General features: G+C 44.3%; 1 protein-coding gene across 1 annotated transcript; it reads right to left on the bottom strand.

The window, feature by feature from the left end:
* Positions 1-1820: 1820 nt before the first annotated feature.
* On the bottom strand, positions 1821-14703 carry LOC120053960 (peptidyl-prolyl cis-trans isomerase FKBP4-like). Its single transcript, XM_039001298.1, has 11 exons — positions 14335-14703; positions 12949-13093; positions 12720-12862; positions 12486-12606; positions 12232-12388; positions 11822-11912; positions 11561-11644; positions 11258-11443; positions 10999-11142; positions 10793-10888; positions 1821-2943 (listed from the first exon to the last, which is right to left on the bottom strand). Exons 1-11 carry the CDS (start codon positions 14425-14427, stop codon positions 2875-2877), a joined length of 1329 nt encoding a protein of 442 aa, XP_038857226.1. The 5' UTR covers positions 14428-14703; the 3' UTR covers positions 1821-2874.
* Between the last annotated feature and the right edge of the window lie 7729 nt (positions 14704-22432).

Below are 22432 nucleotides of genomic sequence, written 5' to 3'. Positions count from 1 at the left end.
GTACCACAGTATGTTCCAGTTCCCGCCAATATCCAGCAACTTCGCAAAGCCATTGAAGAGGAGTGGGACAACATTCCAAAGGCCACAATCAACAGCCTGATCAACTCTATGCGAAGGAGATGTGTCGCGCTGCACACCAGATACAGACTGGTTTTCTGACCACGCCTCTACCTTTTTTTTTTCTTTTTTTTACAGTATCTGTGACCAACAGATGCATATCTGTATTCCCAGTCATGTGAAATCCATAGATTAGGGCCTAATGAATTTATTTAAATTGACTGATTTCCTTATATGGGAAAGGAAAGGGGGGGTACCTAGTCAGTTGTACAACTGAATGCGTCAACTGAAATGTGTCTTCCGCATTTAACCCTCTGAATCAGAGAGGTGCGGGGGGCTGCCTTAATCGACATCCACGTCTTCGGCATCCAGGGAACAGTGGGTTAACTGTCTCGCTCAGGGGCAGAACGACTGATTTTTACCTTGTCAGCTCAGGGATTCGATCCAGCAACCTTTCAGTTACTGGCCCAACGCTCTAACCACTAGGCTACTATTTTCATTTTAAATGTGGCAAATAGTACTTAAATTTAAAAAAATATGCAAACTGGATTTTTGCATTACAGTTTGTCCGATTATGCGCACATAAATGGTCAAATAAATTGCGAATTAGCTATTGATTTATCCTTACCCAATTTACATTTTCAATTTAGTTTTGGCAGCTATATGCTTCCATACAATACAAGCTCTCAAGACTCTATTTAAAGTTTAAATGCAATGATCGTGAAAATTGCTTTTGATTTTACATGCATTTTCCTATATCTGGCTACTCTGACTAGGTTGTGCTAACTGATGTCTATTTACATTAAGGAAGCCTTATGAAGAAAGTTTAGAATTGTGAGTACAATTATATTTTTGTGAAAATGTATTATTTATCTAAAACAAGCACTTTCTTCTATCTGGATACTCTGGCTAGGCTGTAGATATACCATACATACTCAGATATGGTGAAAATTGATCATTCATAAAGATGCATATTTTCCTCTAATGCGCTTGTATGGTATATACACGGGGTATATAAAGCATTAGGAACACCTGCTATTTCCTTGACATAGACTGACCAGGAGAATCCAGGTGAAAGCTATGCTCCATTGAGGTCACCCACTTCAAATCAGTGTAGGGGAGGTAGGGGGAAGAGAAGCAGTGGCATGAAGTATTTAAGTAAAAATATTTTAAAGTACTACTTAAGTTATTTGGGGTATCTATACTTCACTATATATATTTGACAACTTTTACTTTACTACATTCCTAAGAAAATAATGTACTTTTTACTCCATACATTTTCCATGACACCCAAAAGTACTGGTTATATTTCAAATGCTTAGCAGGACAGGGAAATGGTCCAATTCACATACACTTCAAGAGAACATCCCTACTGCCTCTCATCTGGTGGACTCACTAAACAAAAATGCTTCGTTTGTAAATGACGTCCAAGTGTTGGTGTGTCCCTGGCTATCCTTGAATAAAAAAATACTAGAAAATGGTGCCATCTGGTTTTCTTAATATAAAGGAATGTACAATTATTTTACTTAATACTTAAGTATATTTAAAACCATATACTTTTACTCAAGTAGTACTTTACTTGGTGACTTTTACATGAGTTATTTTTTATTAAGGTATCTTTACTTTTACTCAAGTAAGACAATTGTGTACTTTTTTCACCACTGGGGAGATGCATTTCTGAGAGCAGAAGATGCATTTCTGATTTAACAGTTGGCCAAAGAAAGTTGTATTGTACAAAACATGTGGATACACAAAAACAAGAGTTTGAGTCATTTCTGTTTATTAGATCCTACAGTCAGAGAACTAACCGTAATGCTCCAATCAGAAAGACCCCCCCCCATCAACACACGCATTTGACACCCCAAACCCCACCCACTGACCAATCTCACTCCCTAGCTGCTCCGTCCTGTTCCAACACACTTGATTCTACAAACCAACTGCTCCACAGGACCGTGATTAGCTGAATCAGGTATTATTCTAGAGCCAGGTCCGCTGGTGCTGGATGCTGTAAGCCTGCATCTCAAATGACACCCATTATTTATATAGTGCACTACTTTATAGCAGCCTCCTCAGGTTAGACACAGGGCACTGGTCAAAAAGTTGGACATATGTCATCTACAGGGTATAGTGTGTGATTTGGGATGCAGCCATAGACTACAGTAAGACTATATATGTAATCTGACTGAGCTTTATACTGGCTGAGTTCGACCAGGAGAAGCTGCTAGTTCATATCAGCTACTACACACACACACACACACACACACTTTCCAGTCGTGAAGTAAATCAGCATCCCATTAAGAACAGTTAAAGAGAGAAATCATAAACCCAGGGTAAGAACATACAGTGTTTGAGAAGCAGAGAGCAATTGTTTAGTGAGCATGACTTCCGCTAGAGAGGGTGCTGCTACGGTCAGCAGACACAGTCACACACACACAGGGAGCAGTCCCCAGGAATTGATTAGTTGGCCTTGGAAGGGGGAGGGGGTGATTACACACATCTAGTACTGGGCTTCCAACTCCATTAAGCAAAGAATTCTGAGCAGGGGCGTGCAGGGAGGGGGCAGCCTGCTACATGCTAACCAGAGGGAGGGGAGGGGGACTCCTTTTAGCCACACCTCTGGAGTGCAGTCAGCTACAAAAGGCCCACCCAGCCAGCTAGCTGCCATGATGATAGCACACAGACACACAGGAGATAGTCGAGCCATGGACACACATGCACTTCTCTCACACACACTAACACGTTCTCTCTTTAGAAACACAAATGTCTGAAGTTAAGTCTTCATGACAGACAGACTACCACATCTGTCTCCAGCAGCCATTACTCCTGTCCTCCACTCTCCTCCACCTCCATCCCTCCTCCGTTCTCCATCCCCTTGTCAGCCTCCTCCTGGTCATCACAGCAGAGAGAGAGCAAGAGAGATATTAATACAGTTTAGTTCAATGTTCAGAGGTGATGTAGCTTCATAGACAGGTTGGCTGACAACGTCATGAAAATGATGCGTCTATGGCCAGAAGGCGTGCGTTATGATTCTGAATGGTCAGATAGCAACAATGACAAGCTGCTACCATGTAGGGAATTGTAGGTGGCTCGTTAATGATACCATGTCTTGTTTTTAGGTGTTTTGACTGATGTCATGTCTATGCTAATATGGTTAAAATAACAATATATTTGAGAGACGTGCTCATAACGCAAATTTATTTAAGTTTTCAATAAACATTTGGAAACTAAATATAGTTTGGATGTTGTCAACAGTCTTAGCCAACCCAGCATATTTTGCCCCATAGTTGCGCATAGTGTTGTCATGGTACCAGAATTGACTTCAATACCAGGTTTAGTATCACAATACTCGATACCACAGAAAAAAAACAAGACATATTAACCAAAGTCACAGAATGGCACTTGATCCAAACAGATAAACTCAGCTACTGCTCTGTTCAATCGTTGGGCACCTTTTGAGTTCAATATCATTACATGTGCAAATTTTTTTTTTTTACATCAACATTGTTCAGACACAGCCATGTACAGTGCATTTGGAAAGTATTCAGACCACTTGACTTTATCTACATTTTGTTACGTTGTTAAATAAATGTAATACATTTTAGATTGTATGTAAATAAGGCATCTTTTTTTATTTTCAATAAATTGGCAAAAAATTCAAACCCCTGTTTAAGCTTCGTCATTATGGGGTATTGTGTGTATATTGAGGGAAAAATATATATTTTATCCAATTTAGAATAAGGATGTAGCGTAACAAAATTTAGAAAAAGTAAATGGGTCTGAATGCTTTCCAAATGAATCAATTATACAATCAATTTGACTTGGTTTTTACCAACTACACAACGGTAATCATTTATTTGAATGGTAAATCTTGATTTACCCAGTTTATCAATAGAGATGTAGCCTAGGCCTATCCACAATACAGGTGAAGGCATTTTCAATAGGAGTGTGTACATGCACTGAGTTATTGAGCTTGTGTTGGCTGATTTCATGGGGCTAAGATGACAAACAACCTGCTTTCCTTCCATTTGGGACTTATTATACTGATCAACAACATTTGCATGAAAGTATCTTAATTTATAAATGACTAAGTGGAGCAGGCACGGTGCAAGCTATAATAAGGGGTCGACTGCGCTGACAGACAAGCTTGATCCGCGAGACACATGACAGAATTACTGAAAGTAACACATTCTAATACCAAAATGTTTTTCATTTTCTAGTATCGAAAAAGTACCAAAGTTTTGGTATACCGTCAGTTTTGTTGATTAACTTCTTAATAGGGGGCGCTGTTTTCACTTTGGGAAAAAATCGTGCTCAAATTAACCTCTAACACCTCCCAAACCCGGATCCGGGAGCACCCCCATCAGTAAAAAAGCTACTAGCATAGCCTAGCATAGCGTCACAAGTAAATACTAGCATCTAAATATCATTAAATCACAAGTCCAAGACACCAGATGAAAGATACACATCTTGTGAATCCAGCCATCATTTCTGATTTTTAAAATGTTTTACAGGGAAGACACAATATGTAAATCTATTAGCTAACCACGTTAGCAAAAGACACCACTTTTTTTACTCCACCAGTTTTTTTACTCCATCAGTAGCTATCACAAATTTGACCAAATAAAGATATAAATAGCCACTAACCAAGAAACAACTTCATCAGATGACAGTCTGATAACATATTTATTGTATAGCATATGTTTTGTTAGAAAAATGTGCATATTTCAGGTATAAATCATAGTTTACCATTGCAGCCACCATCACAACTCTCACCAAAGCGACTAGAATAACTACAGAGACCATCGTGTATTAGCTAATTACTCATCATAAAACATTTCTTAAAAATACACAGCGTACAGCAGATGAAAGACACAGATCTTGTGAATCCAGACAATATTTCAGATTTTCTAAGTGTTTTACAGCGAAAACACAATATAGCGTTATATTAGCTTACCACAATAGCAAACATCACACCAGCATTGATTCAAGGCAAAAATAGCGATAACGTATAAACCACCAAAATATATTAATTTTTTCACTAACCTTCTCAGAATTCTTCAGATGACAGTCCTATAACATCATATTACACAATGCATATAGAGTTTGTTCGAAAATGTGCATATTTAGCGGCACAAATCGTGCTTATACAATGAGAATAGTGTCCAAAACCTCAAGCAATCTGTCCGGCGCCATCTTGGAAAGGCACCTATTCTTATCGAAAACTATTCATAAACTTGACTAAAAAAATACAGGTTGGACAGCAATTGAAAGACAAATTAGTTCTTAATGCAATCGCTGGGTTACATTTTTTAAATTAACGTTACTGCGCAATACAGCGTGCGATAAAGCAAGGCTACACTGCAAGTAATGGCGTCTTATGCATTTGACTTTTTTCAACAGAACAATGAATTATCAGCATAAATAGTTCTTACTTTTTGATGACCTCTCATCAGAATCTTGGGATAGGTGTCCTTTGTCCAAAAGAATCGTTGCTGGGTTGGAGAAAGTCGTCTTCCACGTTGCAATTAGCAGTAAACAATAGCATGCGAGAGAGAGATACCCAACTTCCTACAACGCCAGAAAATGAAATACCCGAAAATCGCAATATACTGACATAAACTGATATAACTCGGTTTAAAATAACAAGATTATGATGTCTTTAAAGCCTATATCGAATAAAAACAGAGCCGGATATATCTAGGAGCTAAAACAGGAGCTTCTAAAACGACATGCCAAGATCCTCCCTGCGTCAGAGCGAAGAGTCAAAAGAGGGGACACCTGGATTCCAATCAATTTATAGACTTTCAGATCTGCCTAGAGACTCCATTTCAAGACCCTCTATTCGCTGACACCCAGGGGAAGGCGTATGCAGTGCATCTCAACCAATAGAAGACAGGCAGATTTATACACAGGTCTGAGAGCAGGTTGGAAAATTCTGCATTCTCACATACACATAGGGAAATTGCTCTAAGTCCAGTTCTGTTTCACTCACAGACATAATTCAAACGGTTTTAGAAACTAGAGTGTTTTCTATCCAATAGTAATAATAATATGCATATTGTACGAGCAAGAATTGAGTACGAGGCAGTTTAATTTGGGCACTATTTTTTCCAATGGTGAAACAGCGCCCCCATATTGACAAGAAGTTAAACAGCCTCGTACTCTGTTCTAGATCATACAATATGCATATTATTATTACTATTGGATAGAAAACACTGGGAGCAAACTTCCAAACAGGAAGTGAAAATTCTGAAAATGGGGCTCTGTGTCAGGGCCTGCCTATTCAACTGGCTTATATTTATGGATCTGTATGCACTTCATACGCCTTCCACTAGATGTCAACAGGCAGTAGAATGTTGAATGGGGTGTCTAGCTTGATGTGAGACCGAATGAGAGCTTTTGGAGTGACAGGTCCACTCTTTTGTCAGTATTCAACTACGCACCAGGGAACCTCACATTGTCTTCTGAAATGCGTTACGTATACACGACGAAATGCTCCGGCTCTGATTTTATTGGATACATATGAGAAAAACATCAAAGTAGGATTTTCAACCGAGTTTGACCAGTTTATTGGGAATTTTTCGTTCCATGCGTAAAGATTTCTTGGACATGTGCCCTCCACATGGCTAGCCAAAGTTGCTAATTCGACAGAAGAAATGGACATTCTAAAACAAAACAACGATTTATTCTGGAACTAGGACTCCTTGCACAACATTCTGATGGAAGATCATCAAAAGTAAGAGAATATTTATGTTATTTCGTATTTTTGTGGTTTGTGTTGGCTCCAACAAGGCGGAGAATTGGTGAGCGCTGTCTCACAATATTAGCGTAGCCTCTTCTGTAGCCTGTCAACTATGTGTCTGTCTATCCCTGTTCTCTCCTCTCTGCACAGACCATACAAACGCTTCACACCGCGTGGCCGCGGCCACCCTAACCTGGTGGTCCCAGCGCGCACGACCCACGTGGAGTTCCAGGTCTCCGGTAGCCTCTGGAACTGCCGATCTGCGGCCAACAAGGCAGAGTTCATCTCAGCCTATGCTTCCCTCCAGTCCCTCGACTTCTTGGCACTGACGGAAACATGGATCACCACAGATAACACTGCTACTCCTACTGCTCTCTCTTCGTCTGCCCACGTGTTCTCGCACACCCCGAGAGCTCCTGGTCAGCGGGGTGGTGGCACCGGGATCCTCATCTCTCCCAAGTGGTCATTCTCTCTTTCTCCCCTTACCCATCTGTCTATCGCCTCCTTTGAATTCCATGCTGTCACAGTTACCAGCCCTTTCAAGCTTAACATCCTTATCATTTATCGCCCTCCAGGTTCCCTCGGAGAGTTCATCAATGAGCTTGATGCCTTGATAAGCTCCTTTCCTGAGGACGGCTCACCTCTCACAGTTCTGGGTGACTTTAACCTCCCCACATCTACCTTTGACTCATTCCTCTCTGCCTCCTTTCCACTCCTCTCCTCTTTTGACCTCACCCTCTCACCTTCCCCCCTACTCACAAGGCAGGCAATACGCTTGACCTCATCTTTACTAGATGCTGTTCTTCCACTAACCTCATTGCAACTCCCCTCCAAGTCTCCGACCACTACCTTGTATCCTTTTCCCTCTCGCTCTCATCCAACACTTGCCACACTGCCCCTACTCGGATGGTATCGCGCCGTCCCAACCTTCGCTCTCTCTCCCCCGCTACTCTCTCCTCTTCCATCCTATCATCTCTTCCCTCTGCTCAAACCTTCTCCAACCTATCTCCTGATTCTGCCTCCTCAACCCTCCTCTCCTCCCTTTCTGCATCCTTTGACTCTCTATGTCCCCTATCCTCCAGGCCGGCTCGGTCCTCCCCTCCCGCTCCGTGGCTCGACGACTCATTGCGAGCTCACAGAACAGGGCTCCGGGCAGCCGAGCGGAAATGGAGGAAAACTCGCCTCCCTGCGGACCTGGCATCCTTTCACTCCCTCCTCTCTACATTTTCCTCTTCTGTCTCTGCTGCTAAAGCCACTTTCTACCACTCTAAATTCCAAGCATCTGCCTCTAACCCTAGGAAGCTCTTTGCCACCTTCTCCTCCCTCCTGAATCCTCCTCCCCCTCCCCCCCCCTCCTCCCTCTCTGCAGATGACTTCGTCAACCACTTTGAAAAGAAGGTCGACGACATCCGATCCTCGTTTGCTAAGTCAAACGACACCGCTGGTTCTGCTCACACTGCCCTACCCTGTGCTCTGACCTCTTTCTCCCCTCTCTCTCCAGATGAAATCTCGCGTCTTGTGACGGCCGGCCGCCCAACAACCTGCCCGCTTGACCCTATCCCCTCCTCTCTTCTCCAGACCATTTCCGGAGACCTTCTCCCTTACCTCACCTCGCTCATCAACTCATCCTTGACCGCTGGCTACGTCCCGTCCGTCTTCAAGAGAGCGAGAGTTGCACCCCTTCTGAAAAAACCTACACTCGATCCCTCCGATGTCAACAACTACAGACCAGTATCCCTTCTTTCTTTTCTCTCCAAAACTCTTGAACGTGCCGTCCTTGGCCAGCTCTCCTGCTATCTCTCTCAGAATGACCTTCTTGATCCAAATCAGTCAGGTTTCAAGACTAGTCATTCAACTGAGACTGCTCTTCTCTGTATCACGGAGGCGCTCCGCACTGCTAAAGCTAACTCTCTCTCCTCTGCTCTCATCCTTCTAGACCTATCGGCTGCCTTCGATACTGTGAACCATCAGATCCTCCTCTCCACCCTCTCCGAGTTGGGCATCTCCGGCGCGGCCCACGCTTGGATTGCGTCCTACCTGACAGGTCGCTCCTACCAGGTGGCGTGGCGAGAATCTGTCTCCTCACCACTGGTGTCCCCCAGGGCTCTGTTCTAGGCCCTCTCCTATTCTCGCTATACACCAAGTCACTTGGCTCTGTCATAACCTCACATGGTCTCTCCTATCATTGCTATGCAGACGACACACAATTAATCTTCTCCTTTCCCCCTTCTGATGACCAGGTGGCGAATCGCATCTCTGCATGCCTGGCAGACATATCAGTGTGGATGACGGATCACCACCTCAAGCTGAACCTCGGCAAGACGGAGCTGCTCTTCCTCCCGGGGAAGGACTGCCCGTTCCATGATCTCGCCATCACGGTTGACAACTCCATTGTGTCCTCCTCCCAGAGCGCTAAGAACCTTGGCGTGATCCTGGACAACACCCTGTCGTTCTCAACTAACATCAAGGCGGTGGCCCGTTCCTGTAGGTTCATGCTCTACAACATCCGCAGAGTACGACCCTGCCTCACACAGGAAGCGGCGCAGGTCCTAATCCAGGCACTTGTCATCTCCCGTCTGGATTACTGCAACTCGCTGTTGGCTGGGCTCCCTGCCTGTGCCATTAAACCCCTACAACTCATCCAGAACGCCGCAGCCCGTCTGGTGTTCAACCTTCCCAAGTTCTCTCACGTCACCCCGCTCCTCCGCTCTCTCCACTGGCTTCCAGTTGAAGCTCGCATCCGCTACAAGACCATGGTGCTTGCCTACGGAGCTGTGAGGGGAACGGCACCTCAGTACCTTCAGGCTCTGATCAGGCCCTACACCCAAACAAGGGCACTGCGTTCATCCACCTCTGGCCTGCTCGCCTCCCTACCACTGAGGAAGTACAGTTCCCGCTCAGCCCAGTCAAAACTGTTCGCTGCACTGGCACCCCAATGGTGGAACAAACTCCCTCACGACGCCAGGACAGCGGAGTCAATCACCACCTTCCGGAGACACCTGAAACCCCACCTCTTTAAGGAATACCTAGGATAGGATAAAGCAATCCTTCTGACCCCCCCCTTAAAAGATTTAGATGCACTATTGTAAAGTGGCTGTTCCACTGGATGTCATAAGGTGAATGCACCAATTTGTAAGTCGCTCTGGATAAGAGCATCTGCTAAATGACTTAAATGTAAATGTAAATGTAATTGCATGCTGTATGTTGTACTAAAGATATATTTTTTTAAATCTAACACAGCGGTTGCATTAAGAACCAGTGTATCTTTCATTTGCTGCACAGCATGTATTTTTTAGTAAAGTTTATGAGTTTTTTGGTTAGATTACGTGACTGTCCAAAATTTCTCCGGACAATTTGGTGCATCATGGCTACGTATTCACAATGTAAAACCAGGATTTGTAGCTCTAAATATGCACATTTTCGAACAAAACATAAATGTATTGTATAACATGATGTTATAAGACTGTCATCTGATGAAGTTGTTCAAAGGTTAGTGATTCATTTTATCTCTATTTGTGGGTTTTGTGAAAGCTATCTTTACGGTGAATAAATGGCGTTGTGTGTTTGGCTATTGTGGTGAGCTAATATAAATATATATTGTGTTTTCGCTGTAAAACATTTTAAAAGTCGGAAATGATGGCTGGATTCACAAGATGTTTATCTTTCATTTGCTGTATTGGACTTGTGATTTCATGAAATTATATTATATGATATCCCTATCGCGTTAGGCTAGGCTATGCTAGTCAGATTTTTTGATGAGGATGATCCCAGATCCGGGAGGGTGACTCGTTAGAGGTTATTAACAACCAACCTGTCTATAGGATGCTAAATGTGAGTTAGTCTGCCCTCTGGTGGTTAATTTAGAGAACTACAACCTTGTTCTGTGTTTTCTTCAGTATTCCATCACCACTTACATTGGGGCCAGGGGAATTGTGTGGTGTGGAGGAACTAGGAAAAGTGTGTAGTGTGTAGGGGCTAAGGGCTGTTTGTCACCTTAGCATCTCTCTCAGCAAACTTCTGGAACATGTTGGCATAGAGCCTCTTGTCCTTCTCATGCTGCTCCTTAACCTGTTTCTGGCACAGAGCCACCTGGAAGGGCAGAAAAAGACCCAGATCAGACAGACAGCAGGGAGAGATGGGACATCCAGAAGAGAGGGAAGTTTCGACTGAGGCACACAAAGACCATTCCAGTACATTACCTGGCTTTTGGCGGCCTTGTTGCTAGGATACAGTTGTATGACACGCTGGAAGTCTGCTCTCGCCCTATCAAACTCCTTCATGGCAAACAGCGCCTCCCCCCTCCGGAATAGAGCCTTTTCATTGGTCTCATCCAGCTCCAGGGCCTACACACATGAATGAGAGAGAGCAGAAACCATAGGTGAATAAGTGTTATGTTAATATTCAGGTAGTCAGATATGTTCAGATACAGTCAGCTGTGTGTCTTCTGAGTGAGTGTACCTTGTCACAGTTGTTGAAAGTAGAGCTTGGTTCCTGTAGCTTGAGGAAGCACATGGCGAGGTTGAGGTGAGCAGCCAACCGCAGGGCCTGAGCCTTTTGCTCCTCCCCCTCGGGTAAACTCGATTCATTCTCCAGCCAGGACACAATCCTTTTATACTGGACAGACGCCTGGCGATACTTTCCCTCCTACACACAAACACATATCATATTACATCCTGTGTAAATCTGCACCGATGTTTGAAGCTACTTCTCTTCACACAAAGAAACGTTAATACACACACAGAAACGTTAATACACACCCACCTTGAAGTACTGTGTTCCCTTCTCCTTGACAATGATGCTCTGCTCCAGTTTCTCTGCTGAGTTCATTTCCCAGGATTCCTTGGCCTGGGGAACAGGAAATACTTTAGTCAGCCAGCTAGCATATCACCTCTCAGAACACCAGACACATCTAGGGAACGTTTCAGTAGGCAAAATGTGTGGATATGGCATGAATAAAATGCAGAAGGGATGTTTCTGGACAGGACCATCTAGTTGATATGGCTACAGGATGAGGGGTCATACCTTCTCGAAGGTGGTCAGTTTGAGTTTGTACTGCAGAGTGGCTTCACCAGGAATATTGTACTTGCTGTTGCCTGTGTTTCCATAGCCATACCTACACACACACACACACACACACACACACACACACACACTTAGATATCCATACATACAGGGCACAGGGGGCTGCTGAGGGGAGAACAGCTCATAATGGCCAGAACGGCGCAAATGGAAAGGCATCAAACACATGGAAACCATGTGTTTAATACCATTCCGCTCCAGTCATTAACACGAGCCCGTTCTCCACAATTAAGGTGCCACCAACCTCCTGTGACACAGAGTGCAGACAACTCGGCTAATATGCCCAGAGAACACACAATTACACATTTCTCAAAACAACATAATATGCACACTAGGTTTGTAGTGAGTATTACTTGGGTTTGATGAAGAAGAGGGACTCCTCTCCCTTCTCCATAGCCGTCAGGGCTTTTTCCACTCCGCTTGGCAGACCCAGGCTCTCTCCATCTCCCAACTCAAACTTTAGCTCCCTCTTGTCAAACACCTTGCCCTCACAGCTGCCCTCCAAACACACTGCAGGGGAAAGAGAGAGATAGGTGTGTGAGAGCTGGTAGGTCTTAGTTTGGTTTGTTCCTTATTGATGATGATACGTTTGTGTGCACGCTCGTACCTTCTACGGCAGCTCCTTCATTAGGCTTGGTGTATCCCTCTCCCTTAGTGATGATGCGACGGATGATTCCTCCATCCTCTCCCTCAGTGATGTCCTCCCCTCGAAACTCAAACAACTCCACCTAACACACAAAACATTCAATTTGAGCACTCTTACAAAGTCACACGTCAATGTCGGCACAGAATGTTTATCTCAAAAACACAACTTCTCAATCCCTGACAGACAGAGGGTTACCTGGAAGACAAGTGTAGCGTTGGGGGGTATCTTCGGGGGGCTGCCAGCAGTGCCGTAGGCATACTCTGGTTTACAGATCAGCTGGCTGATCTCTCCTACTTTCATAGTAGCCACTCCCAGGTCCCACGCCTTGATGACCTGGCCTACACAGCCACACACACACACAGTTATAGTACCTACACCAAGGTCCATCACCTTGATCACCTGGCCTACACTAACAGACACACACCTTTGCCCAGCTCAAAGGAAAACTTCTCTCCTCGTTCACGACTGGAGTCAAACGGGGTTCCATCCAGCAGCGTGCCAACATAGTGAACAAACACCTTGTCTCCAGTCATAGGCAGCTCTGTCCCTGTGCCTTCCTGCTTCACCAACTAGAGATGGAGGGGAGGGAGAGACTGAAGATTAGTTGTGCTGTAGCAATGCATGTGGCCTAGTACACTGAACAAAAATTCAACCTAACATGTAAAGTGTTGGTCCCATGTTTCATGAGCTGAAATAAAAGATCACAGAAATGTTCCAATACAGACAAAAAAGCTTATTTTTCTCTTATTTGTTTTACATTCCTGTTCATGAGCATTTCTCCTTTGCCAAGACAATCCATCCACCAGACAGGTGTGGCATATCAAGAAGCTGATTAAACAGTATGATCATTACACAGGTGCACCTTGTGCTGGGGGTCAATAAAAGGCCACTAAAATTGTCACAACGCCACAGATGCTTCAAGTTGAGGGATCGTACAATTGGCATGCGGGCTGCAGGAATGTCCACCAGAGCTGTTGCAAGAGAATGTAATGTTCATTTCTCTACCATAAGCCATCAAATGTCATTCGAGAATTTGGCAGTATGTCCAACCGGCATTTGAGAATTTGGCAGTACATCCAACCATGTTTGGGATGCTCTGGATCAACATTGTGTTCCAGTTTCAGCCAATATCCAGCAACTTCGCACAGCCTTTGAAGAGGAGCGGGCCAACATTTCACACACCACAATCAACAGCCTGATCAACTCTATGCAAAGGAAATGTGTAGCGCTGCATGAGGAAAATAATGGTCACACCAGATACTGACTGTTTTCCTAGTCATGTGAAATCCATAGATTAGGACATAATGAGTTTATTTCATAACTCAGTAAAGTCTGAAATTGTTGGTTGTTGCGTTTATTTGTTTCCAATGGAATGCTGCATGGTTGTTACCAGAGGCAGTTGCAGCACCTTCTGTGTGTGGTGCATACCTTAGATATATTATTGTCTCGGCCGTAGGCCTTTATCATGGTGGTAAGGCATATGAACTTAAAGGTTATAGATCTGCTGGCTATCGAAGATGGGGGTAGCTAGCCAGTTAGCTTGCTAACCATGTTAGTCCAACAGATATTTATCGCTGGCTAACGTTAGCAAACGGCAAAACCCAACGGTTGCCAATTCAGTCGTTGTACTGCGCAAAACCATCTAAGTAGTCTTAAGTTAACCTAGCTAACCAAATTACGAAAATAAAATGTTAGAAAATAGTTTAGGCTACTGTAGTTCTGGTAATATCATTCATTGCATTGGCTAGATAAGCGAGCAAGCCCACGTTAGCTAAGCTAGCTGACTAACTAACGTAGCTTTCTCAGTTACCTTTAAAACCCCTCCATCTTTCTTCTGCGTGATATCCTCTCCCTCCATCGGGATGTTGTTCTGTTCTTCGTTGGTCACCTCTTCAGCAGTCATAGCCCTGGAGCCCCTGGCCTGAAACAATTATGTCTGCTGACGTTAGCTAGCTAACAATACGGCTGGCTAGTAGGGCGCAAGCTAGCTATATAACTAACTATGGTTCGGAAAGGCCAGCTTCGCCACAAATCAGCTAGATCAAGAATCCGTTTGTCTTGTTAGCTATATTTAGCGCGAAATTATGCCGGATATCGACCGTTGTGCACCAGTCTCCAAAATGAATGTTTGCTATTGAGCTGCTTGGCTAATAAGTCAAGGGGTCCACGTTGCTGTGTTTGCTTAGTTCTAGCATCTGGAGGAAAAGCCGAGAACTTTCCAGATACGCAGCGATGAAAGGGGGGTGGCGGAATTGTCATCGTCGTGTGAAGCAAGTGACTCAATTGCCGTCTAACGAAACACACATAATGTACATTAGCTCACATTGTTTTATGGTGTGATAAACACATGTATTGGGATCTTTTTTAAAACAATGTTTTATTTGGCGGAAATATGGCGTATTCAGGACAACTCGGAAACTTAAAATGTCGACTTGTAAACATTGTAGAAAGATGAGGCCCGAGTTTCCCAATTGGAAATGGTCAGAATCAACTAATATGAAGCTCTACGCAAATAACTTGCTTTAATTTTAACTCGGAGGTTCCGAGTTTTCGACTTGTCATGAATAAACTCTCAAATAATCCTTTTTTTTTTTTTTTTTTTTTCAAAATAAAAGCCGTCAGACCAGCGCTGCGTTCAAGACAATTTAGAACTCGGAAATGTCTGACTTGGAAACTAGTTGTAGAAAGATGAGGTTTGGAAACTTGGAAACGATCAGAATCAACCAATAGGAAGCTCTATGCTCATTTTAACTCAGAGGTTCCGAATTTCAGAGTAGTCTTTAACATTTATGAGGTCTGAGCATAGATGATAGAGAAAGAGACATATATCACTGGCAAAAAAAAATCTAGTCAGGGTGGGTGAACAGGGAAGGGAAAATTGAGCACGTTCGAGTGGATCACTTTGTCAAGACCAGGAGAGAATGACTGCCCCCTCTCTTTGAAGACACTGAAGTTAAAGGCCGACCGCAGTACTGCAGGCATGTTTCTAATACAATACTGGTACCAATAATTGCTTCTAATACACCACATGTATCTCCTTGAACTGATTATTTAGAAAATGCACACGGGGACACTTAAAGTCAATCTTAAATGGAACACATTGTTTATTATCAGTTAACTGGAGAGGTTCCAACAAACTTGATGCACCATAGTGAACGTCTGTCAGGAGCTCTAACGGGGCAGTCCCGTTAGATCGCTTATATACAGACAAGTTATAATTGCATGATTTAGCTTATTCATAATTCATTCATCATTAATGTTTGCTTAATTCATAAGAACAAACCAATACTGGGTCATGCATATGACAGACCAACACCTCACAAGGCCTTTTCCTTGCTCAGACATTGACACTGAGATATCTTTCGTCCTCAAAACAAGGGTCTGGGCATACTGCCAAATTGCAGATACTGATGAGGATGTGAGGATATGCTTAGTCAGTCACTTGCATGAACACAGAAAACAGTTATTAGAAAAGCACATGAATAGAGCACAGAAATGGATTATTAGAAAAGCACAAAAACAAACATTTCCATCACATTACCCATAGTGCTGGAGATCAGAGGTGTCTGGTGTGAGAATGGCAGATTGAGTAGTGCAGAAGGTGTCGTATGCTTAGGCAGTGAAGAGAGTAGTAGAGGAAGATGGGTTCAGGGTGAGGGATCCTAAGAGGGTCCCAATGAGTAGGCCGAGGCCAATAGAGAGTGATAGGAATAACATGTGCTTCAGCAAGTTTTCTTTTTTTGGGGGGGGGGGGGGGCATTCATGGCAATGGTTGTCAATTGTACCGCAGGAATGGAACACAATTCAGAGGATAGATGTGGTGGCAGCTGCAGAGAAGTACTTGGGTGTACAAGATTTTACTGCAGAAGACTTACACAATGTTTTGAATGATAGTGCCCCGTCCTCCCAGGCTGCTGGCGTGTAGTAGGATCGGATAGGGCCAAAGTAGTGGAATTGTGGTGAGGTTTTAATGGGTGCAGGGTTAGTTGGTTGGGCAACTTTTTCACAAAGTGTAATGAATTCCTCTCCAAGGCAATTAGCAATTTAGTACCGGGAGGTGTGCCCCTGTTTTCTCAGCGGCAGCGGGCTCGTCGCAAAACTAAGACTGTCGCCGAAACTAAGACTTCTGCCGAAAGGAAGCCTCCACACCACACTCTCACTTTAGCATCTTACCTAGTTATTTTCACATCATCTCATTTTGTTATTTTGTAGCTTTGGCAACTATGTGTGTGTTTTCTATACCTGTTCGCTCCTCTCCCTGTAGGCTTTACAGACGCTCCCCACCCCTTGGCTGCAACCCTTCTAATTTAGTGTAGCCTGCCTACACAACCCATGTGGAATTCCTGGTCTCTGGCAGCGTTTGGAAATGCCGATCTGCAGTCAAGAATGCAGAGTTCATCTCGGCCTATGCTGCCCTTCAGTCCCTTTACTTTTTGGCCCTGACGGAGACATGGATCACCCCAGAGAACACCGCTACTCCAGCTGCTCTTTCTTCATCTGACCATGTTTTTTCTCATGGTCCGAGAGCATCTGGTGGTGGCACACTGCTACTCATTTCTCCTAAGTGGAGATTTTCTCTTTTCTCCCTCTCTCACCTGTCCATCTCCTCATTTGAATTCCATGCTGTCACTGTCACTTGTCCACTCAAGCTTAACATTGTTGTCATCTGTTGCCCACCAGGTGTCCTTAGAGAGTTCTTCAATGAGCTTGACACCTTGATAAGCTCATTTCCTGACGATGGCTCACTGCTCTTCGTACTTGGTGACTTCAATGCCAGTTGGCAGTATGCATTCAGGCAGGTAGCGTTCTCCTGGCATCCGCTAAACCCAGATTAGTCCGTCGGACTGCCAGATGGTGAAGCGTGATTCATCACTCCAGAGAATGCGTTTCCACTGCTCCAGAGTCCAATGGAGGCCAGCGTTACACCACTTCAGCTGACGCTTGGCATTGCGCATGGTGATCTTGGGCTTGTGTGTGGCTGCTCGGCCATGGAAACCCATTTCATGAAGTTCCAGACGAACAGTTCTTGTTCTGATGTTGCTTCCAGAGGCAGTTTGGAATTCGGTAGTGACAGTTGTAACCTAGGACAGACGATTTTTATGCGCTACATGCTCACACATTGGCGGTTCCTTTCTGTGAGCTTGTGTGGCCTACCACTTCGCTACTGAGCCATTGTTGTTCCTAGATGTTTCCAATTCACAATAACAGCACTTACAGTTGAGCGGGGCAGCTCTTGCAGGGCAGACATTTGACAAACTGACTTGTTCGAAAGGTGGCATCCTATGACGGTGCCACGTTGAAAGTTACTGAGCTCTTCAGTAAGGCTATTCTACTGCCAATATTTGTCTATGGAGATTGCATGGCTGTGTGCTCGATTTTATACACCTGTCAACAACGGGTGTGACTGCAATAGCCAAATCCACTAATTTGAAGGGGTGTTCACAGACTTTTGTATATACTGTATAGTGTATCTTAAATATTCCCACAGCACCCCCCTCACACCACCTCCCAAAATAAAAAATACTTTTGTGAACTAACACTCACATGTTACTTTTCCCCCCCTTACAGCTCTGACTTGGCTGATAGCTACTTTATTGAGGAAAAATGTACTTACTGTGATATGTGGTTGCCCCAACTAGCTCTCTTAAGATGAATGCACTAACTGTAAGTCTCTCTGGATAAGAGGGTCTGTTAAATGACAAAAATGTAATTTCATACTACAGAATAGTAGACTGCATGCACCTATACTATTTGTTGCGGCCCACCATAATACAGAATAATATATTTTTAAGTTGGCTGTTATTTTTGCATCAGGTGACAGAAATCTAAATTCACTACCAGCGCTTTGAAAAGTTTATTTAATTATACTTTCTTTTGGATATATTATCTCACATTCCTACTGCCAAGAGGACCAACCACACGGACAACCAGTAAAGTATGTTAAAATACTTTTATTCAACATTCTGGCTTATAAGTGGACATTTTCCAAACAAATGTATGGCATTAATTTCAGACTGTGAACCAGAGGTATCACAGTCTAATTGTCAGGGAACCTATACTAGATGTGCATTTCCCTTTTTACAGTACTGGTAATTACAATTGTTGTATCCCCGAGGCAGCAGGAGCATTATTATCAGTTATGGAGAAGGCTGGTGTCCCCCATTTCCCCTACCAGCCATACCCCATCCAAGAGCAGTTCATGCAGGCCCTGTACACTGCACTGGAGCACGGCAAAGTCGGCATCTTTGAGAGCCCCACTGGAACGGTGTTTGTGTGTGTTCATTTCTGTGTATTAATGTGCATGTGATTCTGTCTTTCTCTCTCTCTGTGTGTGTGTTCCAAAACAAGTCACTGAGTCTGATATGTGGAGCTCTGAGCTGGCTGAGGGATCATGCGGAGAAGAAGAGACAGGAGGCAGACAGACTGCCTGCAGGGGAACGGAGGTACATCTCTCTCCATCCCTCCATCCTCCTCTGATGAGCCTAACTTGATCATTGACTTTGTGCAGAAAAAGGCAAAGCGGGACCTGGTGTCTAAACTGAAGGTAGTGGAGTAGTTGGGGGGTCTTGGAGGTAGCTCGGTGTCGATGTGACTTACTTGTTTGCCGATTATCAGCATCACATTGTGTGTGTGTTTGTGTGTCAGAATGAAGAGCTGCGGAGGAAGAAGAGGGAGGAAGCCTGGAAATGATCTGAAACAACTCTCAGCTTTAACTCACTCTGAAGAGAAAGGTAGAGTATTACATTATAATACACAGTAGAGTATAGCTGTATACAGTAACAGCTTGATTTTGTGTGTGCTTGTGTGTATATAGCTATACGGATGATGAGGCGGTGAAGCTGCTGCAGCTCAGTGTGGGCCCCCCGTGGGGAGGAGCTAAAGGACCCTTCAGAGGAGGAGCTTATTGTGGCTGAGTACAAGAGCGATAACAAATCAAAGACAGAGAACAAGTCAGGGCAACTCAATTATTAGGCCACAATTGAGTATAGCCTATGACAATGCTGACTCAACAAAATATGGTTATTCAGTATTTCAGTGAGGGAAGTAATTTACAAAAACTGGAACGGGATATACATTTGTAATTGGAGGAAACTATCCGTTTAAAGAACTGGAGGCCTGGCACATTGCTCTCTTTTCTCAAAATGTCCCCTCTCTCTCACTCTCGTACGCTCGCTCTCTCTCTCATACGCTCGCTCTCTCTCTCAGACCAGCGTCCGAAGGAAGTGGAGGGTGGTAAGAGGAGGAGGGGTGTGTCTAAGGTGGTTTTTCCATACGTAGTGTGCAGTGTTGGGGCGGTGCGAGACATAGAACAGCTGCTCAGCCTGGCCACAGAAACACACTCCTGCCCCTACTACGATACACGATTCACTATATCCCCCGCACAGGTAAACACCATCACACTCACCTTTTCCATTCAAATTATTAGGTATTATGTTGTAAGTCCCGGGCCCTTTTATTTATTTTTTAATTTTTAAAAACTTTTACCTCTTTTTCTCCCCAATTTTGTGGTATCCAATTGGTAGTTACAGTCTTGTCTCATCGCTGCAACTCCCGTACGGACTCAGGAGAGGCGACAGTTGAGAGCCGTGCGTCTTCCGAAACACAACCCAACCAAGCCGCACTGCTTCTTGACACAATGCCCACTTAACCTGGAAGCCAGCCGGACCAATGTGTTGGAGGAAACAGCGTGCACCTGGCGAACATGTCAGCGAGCACTCCGCCTGGCCCGCCACAGGAGTTGTTAGTGTGCGATGGGACAAGGACATCCCTGCCGGCCAAACCCTCCCCTAACCCAGACGACGCTGGGCCAATTGTGCACCGCTCCATGGGTCTCCCGGTCGCGGCCGGCTGCGACAGAGCCTGGACTCGAACCAAGAATCTCTAGTGGCACAGCCAGCTACACACACACACATGTCAAAGACCAGGGACTTGGGTGCCTCCCAAGTAGGGCCTCCCAAACACCTTTTAATATGGCTATTTTAGCTTTTTATACTTGAATCCACAATTGAATACCTTTTAATAGGTATATATACAAAGTATATGGACACCCTATCAAATTAGTGGATTCGGCTATTTCAGCCACACCCGTTGCTGACAGGTGTATAAAATCGAGCACATAGCCATGCAATCTCCATAGACAAACATTGACAGTAGAATGGCCTTACTGAAGAGCTCAGCCACCTTTCCAACAAGTCAGTTTGTCAAATTTCTTCCCTGCTAGAACTCCCCCGTCAACTGTAAGTGCTGTGCTGTGAAGTGGAAACGTCTAGGAGGAACTGGGGCTGCTTTTCATGATTCGGGCTAGTCCCTTAGTTCCAGTGAAGCGAAATATTAATGATACAGCATACAATTAATGACATTCTAGATGATTCTGTGCTTCCAACTTTGTGGCAACAGTTTGGGGAAGGCGAAATATATACATATATGTTTTAAAGGCCCTTTCCTGTTTCAGCATGACAATGCCCCTGTGCACAAAGCGAGGTCCATATATATTTTTTTTTGTCGAGATCAGTGTGGAAGAACTTGACTGGCCTGCAAAGAGCCCTGACCTCAACCCCATCGAACACCTTTGAGATGAATTGGAACGCCGACTGCGAGCCAGGCCTAATCGCCCAACACTGCTATTCTCCATTTCTCATAGGGTTGAATGGAAAGCTCAGTCCATCCTGCATCCATTGATTGTTAGTCTATGGCTTAGTCACACTCACACTCTGTTCTGTTTCAGCCTCACTCTGGTGGGAGGAGTCCAGGCCAGGCTGTGATAGAGAACCTCTATATGAAGGCTGTCAATCAATCCATAGGTACTCTATCTATACACCTTCTCAGTTAATCTATAGGTAACATATCTATCTACAGTATACTGAACAAAAATATAAACACAACATGTAAAGTGTTGGTCCCATGTTTCATGAGCTGAAATAAAAGATCCCAGAAATGTTCCATATGCACAAAAATCTTAATTCTCTCAAATTTTGTGCACACATTTGTTTACGTCGCTGTTATTGAACATTTCTCCTTTGCCAAAATAATCCATCCACCTGACAGGTGTGGCATATCAAGAAGCTGATTGAAACAGCATGATCATTACACAGGTGAACCTTGTGCTGTGGACAATAAAAGGCCATTCAAAAATGTGCAGTTTTATCACACAACACAATGCCACAGATGTCAAGGTTTGAGGGAGCGTGCAATTAGCATGCGGACTGCAGGAATGTCCACCAGAGCTGTTGTCAGAGAATTTAATGTTAATTTCTCTACCATAAGCCACCTCCATCATTTTAGAGAATGTGGCAGTATGTCCAACCAACCTCACAACCATAGACCACGTGTAACCACGCCAGGACAGGACTTCCACATCCAGCTTCTTCCCCTGTGGGATGGAGTGAGATGAGCCACCTGGACAGCTGATAAAACTGAGGGTTTGCACAACCAAAGAATTTCGACAAAACTGTTAGAAACTGTCTAAGGGAAGCTCATCTGCGTGCTCGTCGTCCTCACCAGGGTCTTGACCTGATTGCAGTTCGGCCTCGTAAACAACTTCAGTGGGCAAATGCTCACCTTCGATGGCCACTGGCATGCTGGAGAAGTGTGCTCTTCACGGATGAATCCCGGTTTCAACTGTACTGGGCAGATGGCAGACAGTGTGTATGGCGTCGAGTGGGCGAGGGGTTTGCCCCATGGTGGGGTTATGGTATGGGCAGGCATAAGCTACGGCCAATAAACACAATTGTATTTTATCTATGGCAGTTTGAATGCACAGAGATACCGTGATGAGATCCTGAGGCCAATTGTCATGCCATTCATCTGCCGCCATCACCTCATGTTTCAGCATGATAATACACTGCCTCATGTCGCAAGGATCTGTACACAATTCCTGGAAGCCTGCATACTCACCAGACCCATGTCAC

This window comes from Salvelinus namaycush, chromosome 9 (genome assembly GCF_016432855.1).
Source record: "Salvelinus namaycush isolate Seneca chromosome 9, SaNama_1.0, whole genome shotgun sequence".
Classification (NCBI taxonomy): Eukaryota; Metazoa; Chordata; class Actinopteri; order Salmoniformes; family Salmonidae; genus Salvelinus; species Salvelinus namaycush.
The sequence above is the reverse complement of the archived record's forward strand: the minus strand, read 5'-3'. Positions and strand labels throughout refer to the sequence as shown.